Source organism: Pygoscelis adeliae, unplaced genomic scaffold (assembly GCF_000699105.1).
Source record: "Pygoscelis adeliae isolate BGI_AS28 unplaced genomic scaffold, ASM69910v1 Scaffold513, whole genome shotgun sequence".
NCBI lineage: Eukaryota > Metazoa > Chordata > Aves > Sphenisciformes > Spheniscidae > Pygoscelis > Pygoscelis adeliae.
This window is the reverse complement of record NW_008824591.1, coordinates 1,090,769-1,097,314: the sequence shown is the minus strand read 5'-3', so window position 1 is coordinate 1,097,314 and position 6,546 is coordinate 1,090,769. Positions and strand designations below refer to the sequence as shown.

The following is a 6,546-nucleotide window of genomic DNA, read 5'->3' as shown; positions in this document are numbered from 1 at the left end:
GTCGGAGCGGGGCCTGCGGCGATGGAGGCGCTGCCCGAGCTCTACGCCATCTTCCAGGGAGAGGTGCGCGGCGCTGCCGGCCGCGGCCCTGACCCCGGGAGGCGCGAGGGCCTGCGGCGTGCTTCCGTGCCTCTTGATTGCGCGTAAAGCACCGCTTAGTTCCGCGGCAGTTTGGGAAACTGCCAGCTCTGTGACACGTATATACACACCTGTCTATACGTATCCGTGTGTTTATGTGCATACATACAGGAGTATGTGCACGTACATGTGAGACGCTTACCTGAATGACGTGGGAGTGGTTGGCTGACCACACCTGCTGCAGAGCGACCGGGCGCTGCCGTGTCTAACCTGCCTGGAAATCTAAAACTGAAAGAAAGCAGGAGAGCCGTGTAGGCTTTTTGTGCACGTTCTAACCTGTGGTTTGAAAGCGGGTGTTCTGTGAAGGGTTTTCCTTTAGGTGTTGTGTTGATTTTCTTCACAGGTTGCTACGGTGACAGAATATGGGGCATTTATAAAAATTCCAGGCTGCAGGAAACAAGGTTTGTTTCTCTTATTTTGTTCAGACGTAGCTTTGTGTTGGCGTGTTTGAGCCAAGCAGTCGTCCTCAGAATTAAAGGCTTGCTAGCTTTTAAGAAAAGCTCAGAAAAGTGTTTGGTTGGGGTTTTTTTTCTAAATTAAGAAGAAAGTGAGGGTCGCGGAAAGTATTTCGAATATGATGGTATGTTTGCATGAATAGCAAAAAGACTCGGAGGGCTTTTTGGTAACTTCAGGATATTTTAGAGAATCATTTTAAGGTACTGGACAAACTATAGAAACTTTCTACAATTAGATAGTTTGCCCAACTTCTTTTATGGCCAATACAAATGAGTTAAATAAAAAAGACTGAAGTGAAGCTCAAGTAAAAAACAAACTGGAAAAGCTGACTTAAAGCTCCGTCTACGTTTGTGGGAAACCTGCAGAGTCAAAGAAACGCCTTTTACAAAAGCAGCAGCTTACGGCGGATGTTCTGTCGGATGCTGGTAGGCCCACAAATAACCCCTTCTCCGCTCCCCGCTTGAAGTGCCCAGGCACTCCGGTGCCAGTTCCGATAAAAGGTTTTGGACAGAAGAGTGGCTGCTGGAAGAAGCCGCTTTGAGACCCAAGCGGGCCCTGAAATACGAGCTTGAACAGCAAGGTGTGTTTCCGTATTTATCCTCCCTTGCATAACCCTGCAGCCCACATGTCATTCGTGCAAATTAAAAGTACCGTTTCGGGGCTGTGTGACCTTGCAAGCGCAGGAGATCAGGGCAGCCTTGGTGTTTCATGCTTTTGACTTTGCCAGCGAAGTATTGTGTTGCTGATGCATGAAACGGGCTCTTGATTCTCCGGTGCTTGGGGTGGCCCGGAGGACAGGCAGGAAGGGAGAGGTGTTAGCGCCTGCTGCAGTTTTCCATACGGGCGCCTGGTATTTTGAGTGCAGAGACATTGCTTTGGGGGCCTGCTTCTCTGAGTTAATTTGGAGCGGATCTTGATGAGCTTTTATATGTTTGGTGATGCAACTAGTTGATTCTCACCTGCATAATGTACTGGGGGAAAGAAATGGGTAGTTCTGCTTAGGGCAACCGCTGAGTATGTTCCCTCTCTCCCAGAGCGGTGGTCTCCAAACGTTTTTGGTTGTGCACCCCCAGTGCACGATCAGTTAAAATCGGTTAACCCTATCCGTTAAAAAAATGTTGAGCACCCCCCCAATATACGTATATTTATTTATAAATTATATACATGTACTAATGTGCATTATAAAACATACTCAAGAATAGAAATCAAAAAGGGGTGAGCTAAAGGTGAAGTATTTATTCTTCTATTTTTTAGCACTAATCTTTTTTTATTATTATATTATCTATTAATGGTACAAAAATATTTTCTTCTCGCACCCACCCCACTTTGGAGACTGCTGTCCTAGAGGGCAAAATTGAGATTCAGTGGAGACTTGTCTTTATTTTTTCCCTTTCTTCTCTTCCAAAACCACGACCAGGCCTTGTCCATAAGACTCACATGTCCTCCTGCCGCGTGGATAAACCCTCAGAGATAGTCGACGTTGGAGACAAAGTATGGGTAAAGCTTATCAGAAAAGAGGTAACGTTAATTCTTGTTTCTTTAGCGCTGTGTAGATAAAATATGCTGCAAAAACACCGAGGACTTCTGCGCACGGAGGCTGTGTGCTCCTGTCGCTTTGTCGGGCTCTGTTTTACCGGCAGGTGAATTCTCTTCACCTCCAGACGTGACTTTGGGCACGTCGCTTCTGTGACTTGCAACAGCGCAGTTCAGAAAAAGGGACTTCTTAAAAGCTTTTGGCTTAAAAGCAACAAAATACTTCCCTTTCTTCCCCTGCGCACCCCTTCACAGCTTGTGTCACCTTAACTGTGTGATGTGGTGGCGAAATGAGCAATTTGAGAGGATCCCAAGATAAGAGCCGATACAAAGACAGTTCATTAACTGTTTTGAGACAGGCGCGTTCTGAGAAGAAGCCGAGATTTTTGTTTGTTTGTTTTCAAGAAAATATTGGTGGCAGCGAATTATGCTCAAGAGAAAATACAGGGGCTTTTTGTTTGTTTGTTTTGAAGTAAGAGCATGATACATTTCCCCCCCTGCCCCTTTACCATCTATGTGGCTTTTTGTTCTGCAGAAGATGTGACAATAGGTATATCGTCTGTATTTAAGGATCACTTGGAACAAAATCTAAAGTCTCTTGCTTGGTGAGCCATGGAAACAAAGTGAGCTGACTGTATTTTGGTGGGATCAAGGCGGAAGCATTCAGTTCAGAGTTGCACAGGATTTGGCCATAAATGCTTTACATCCATAAATGCTTTACATTTTTTTTTTTTTGAAAGAAGATAGTCGGGTTGATGTACAAAACAAGGACTTAATTTTGCGTGAGATAAGGGAAATGGGTTGAGAAACTTGGTCTTATTTACACAGTATAGAAAAGCTTTACAGCTTCTTTTCAGCCGTCTGTGGTGTGCTTTTTTAAACGTTGTTTGTTGGTATAAATGTTTATTAAGCCACTGTTTTCTTTACCTGGAACACAGCTGTTGGGTTCCTGGCTGCTTTGCTTGTAGAGGCAAGGGGCAGAAGCGTGTTGGAGAGGTGGACAGCGGAAGAGTTCATTGTTAGATTGCCTGCAAATGACTGCATAGATGTCATAAACAAAACAAACCAGAAATACCTTCAATAGCAGCATTGGTGAAAATGCAGGAAGTTGTAAGAAAGGCTTGAAAAAACCCCAAACGTACAACTTTTGCTCTTGCTTCTAAAGTGATAATGTGGCAATCAAGGACTAATAGGATTCAGAAGAGAGCCCCTAACAGAGATACTTCAAATGTTTGTAGTCTCCTGAGAGGATCAAAATGGGAGAAAGGATAAAAAGTTTTATTTTTCAGGATGCAAGTCAGCCCAAGTACTGGGCCAGGGGAACTGCCTTGGGGGTGGATGGTTTGAGAATTATAGCAAAGCTTCCAAACATGCACTTTCTTCTGCAGCTCCTGGGTTTGGTCGTATTGAAAGCAGAATGTTAATCTGAACGGACCTATAGTTTGATCTTGTCTTATTACTGCGATAGCTGCTTAACAGAAGCTGTTTTATTAGCTAAAATGCTCTAAATGCAGCTACAAAGTAATAGAACAAAAGCACTTTCATGTAGCATCCTTTGTGGTGCTGCTCTTTGCTAACCAGCGGTTTCCTGCCTTCTCTGTAGGCCTCCAGACGCAGTGTGTTAATTAACATCGTTGTCATTTACTCTTTACTCTTCTCATTCCATATCTTCCTCTTTCAGATGAAAGATGACAAACTGAAACTCTCCCTCTCCATGAAGGTTGTTAACCAAGGCACGGGAAAAGACCTCGATCCAAACAATGTTTCCCTTGAGTAGGTAAATCTACTGAGTAGAATGTAACAGACCAGACAGGTTGCTACTGCCTGCTTTTCCCTGCCTTTCATTCCTGGCTTTCCTGCCATACTTATTCTCTAGCTCCCCCCTCCTTTGGAGGGTGAGGGGGGCTCAGGAAGAGCCCCCCAGCGATGCGCTGGCTGGCTGGAGGGTTGGCTGAAGGCACTCCCTTGGTTATGCTGCCCAGAGGCAGGCGGGAGCTGGAGACTTTCGTTCCTGCTTTGTGATGGCCGTGCGCTTGTACTGGAGGGACTGTTCATTCCAGCTGGGGATTCGTCTCACTTTCACATACTACAAAATCAAATCTTAACCGCTCGGATGTTTCGGAGCTTCTTTGTCTACCTTTTTTTTTTTTTGATGTCTCTTGTCAGTCAAATAAAATTGCTTTATTTTCATACTGGGCAAGTATATATATGTGTGTGTGTGTTCACACACAAAATACAGATGTTAGTATAAAGGATGTAACTGCAGCTCCCCGCGTCTGTCTGCTTTGTGTAGAGAGCGCTCAGTTCATCTCAAAAGTAGAAGATGACAGGTAATATGCTGTTGACAACGTGGTTTATTCTAATGAGCTCTGTTCTTTGGTTTAGCTCAGTGGTACTTTTAGAGCAATATTTGAAAAAACTTGTGTTTAGGTTGTGTCCATATAAATATGCAGGGTTAAAGATGAGAGTGGATTGAAAATGGAACTGTCCTCTTTCCAGTCAGGATGAGAGGAAAAAACGCATGTTCAGAGACTACACGAGTCAGAAGATCACGCTTGAAGCTGTCTTGAACACTGTGTGCAAGAAATGCGGTTGCAAAGGTATGTTCATGCAGCGTCATCTTGTTCTTTTGATGTAGCCTTGTTCTAAGCAGGTAGCGACCTGTAGATAGGACTGTGTTGACGTCTGTCTCATGGTTGTGTATAAGGACTGAGTTTTGCTTCCGCGTGTCTCTTTTAGAGGAGAACTAAATTTTCTATCACTTGTTACGAAAAGGAAAGACTTAGCTGAAGTCCTTTTATAAAGGTTTGTTTCTTAAAATCACATCCCTTTGAGCTTCCTGTAAAGAACCCTCCTACTGAGTACAGGTTCGGTACGGTTCCCTTCTTGCAGTGTTTGTGTTAGTGTGTCTTATAGCTGAGGTCTCGTTCCAGTTTTGCATTTTAAAAAATAAACATATGCCTTCACCAGATCATTTCATTATGAAGAACGGTCAGTGGAAATTACTGATCAGTTGTTGGGAACACAGTGTTAGCTTGTGAGCAGTGTCTTAGAGCTGAAAACAAGCATTTGTTGGTTTTTTTTTTTTTTTTAACCTGGTGAATTTTTTGTTTTGCCTAGTTCAGCCATAGGAAGTTGGCTTACGTGATGCCTTTTCAGTGGCTTTTTGCAAGTTGCTGAGGCATAAAGTAGTTTTTTGTACATGGAGCTTTTGCTGCACCTTAATTGTCTTCTGTTATTTAGCCATAGAGTGAATAGTTAAGCAGGGGTTAATGCTCTTCTGGAGAAGGTTAATAACGAATATGGTTCTCTGTAGTGGTAGATAACTATCTTTAAAATACCATTTTAAAGAATCCCCAAAACTTTAAACTGGATTCTGCGTATTTCCAGTCTGCTTTTTAATGATGATGTCTACTCATAACAGGCAGGCAGATGCTATCTGTCTGCAGCTTCCACTACAGCTGTTAGTCGGTCAACTTCTACTCTGTCTCCAGAGTAGAAGGGGTAGAACCAGAATGAGCTGATTTCCTCTGTGGTGGCTTTGGTCTCATTTACCAGGTGCCTAACACACCAATTTACTCCACTCTTCCATGCTGCTGAAGCCCTCGCGCAGACATGTTTCCACCGATTTCCCTGCTCAGACATGTCTTAGTTGTTGCCTGACTAATCTTTCCAGACTGACCTGGGTTGCCTTTGCTCCCCTGGCTTGTTTAATCAGGGCACGTTAAACTAGCTGAAATGCTAGGACAAAAAATGTACAGTGTAGATTCTCTTATTGTGACTAATAATAAAAAGATCGTTGGTGGCATTTCAGGTGTCTGAAATGCAGTTTAAAAAAGAGAAAAAAGGGGGTGGGTGGGTTGTTCCTTCAGACGCTATTTTGCAGGTCATTTTGCCAAGGAGTGTTTCGTGCAGCCTGGAGGTACCAAATATAGCCTCATTCCAGAAGAGGAGGAAGAGGAGGTGGCAGCAGCAGGATATGAAAGAGAGAAAAAGACCAGCGTGGCTGACGATTCTTCAAAAAAAAGGAAAAAGGTACGAGGTGCCCTACTTCTGGCTTGGAAAAGTGAGCCAGGTAATTTGTTCTGTGTAGTTACATCTGTGACTTACTACAGCAGCGTGGTTATGAGTAGCCAGTTCTGGGCTGAGAAAGTGGCTCAGTTTTGTGCAGGTTCTGTAGCAAAACGGGAATCTCCCCTGCAGACACTTTCAGTAATTCTTATACTTTCTCCCTTTCTTCTTGTTAAACTGTCTTTAAGATGGTTTTGTGCTTTAACACACAGTCCTCAAAAGATATTTCTTACAGTGAGAAAAGGATTATTATTTTTTTTCCTGGTCTTTGTGAGGCTTTATAGAAATTGCTTCAGTTTCCTGAATTTCTGTGATTCTTGCCCACAGCCCCGTTTCCCCTCCCTTCTC

At 43.6% G+C, this 6,546-nt stretch overlaps 1 protein-coding gene across 1 annotated transcript in view; it reads left to right on the top strand.

The window, feature by feature from the left end:
• Nucleotides 1-6: 6 nt before the first annotated feature.
• Nucleotides 7-6,546, top strand: part of ZCCHC17 (zinc finger, CCHC domain containing 17) — a 16,031-nt gene continuing 9,491 nt past the window's right edge. The window contains exons 1-6 of the mRNA XM_009322231.1: nucleotides 7-63; nucleotides 482-539; nucleotides 2,012-2,112; nucleotides 3,809-3,900; nucleotides 4,627-4,727; nucleotides 6,014-6,162. Of these exons, the coding sequence (XP_009320506.1) occupies nucleotides 22-63; nucleotides 482-539; nucleotides 2,012-2,112; nucleotides 3,809-3,900; nucleotides 4,627-4,727; nucleotides 6,014-6,162 (543 nt within the window). The 5' untranslated portion in view covers nucleotides 7-21. The remainder of the gene's footprint in view (nucleotides 64-481; nucleotides 540-2,011; nucleotides 2,113-3,808; nucleotides 3,901-4,626; nucleotides 4,728-6,013; nucleotides 6,163-6,546) is intronic.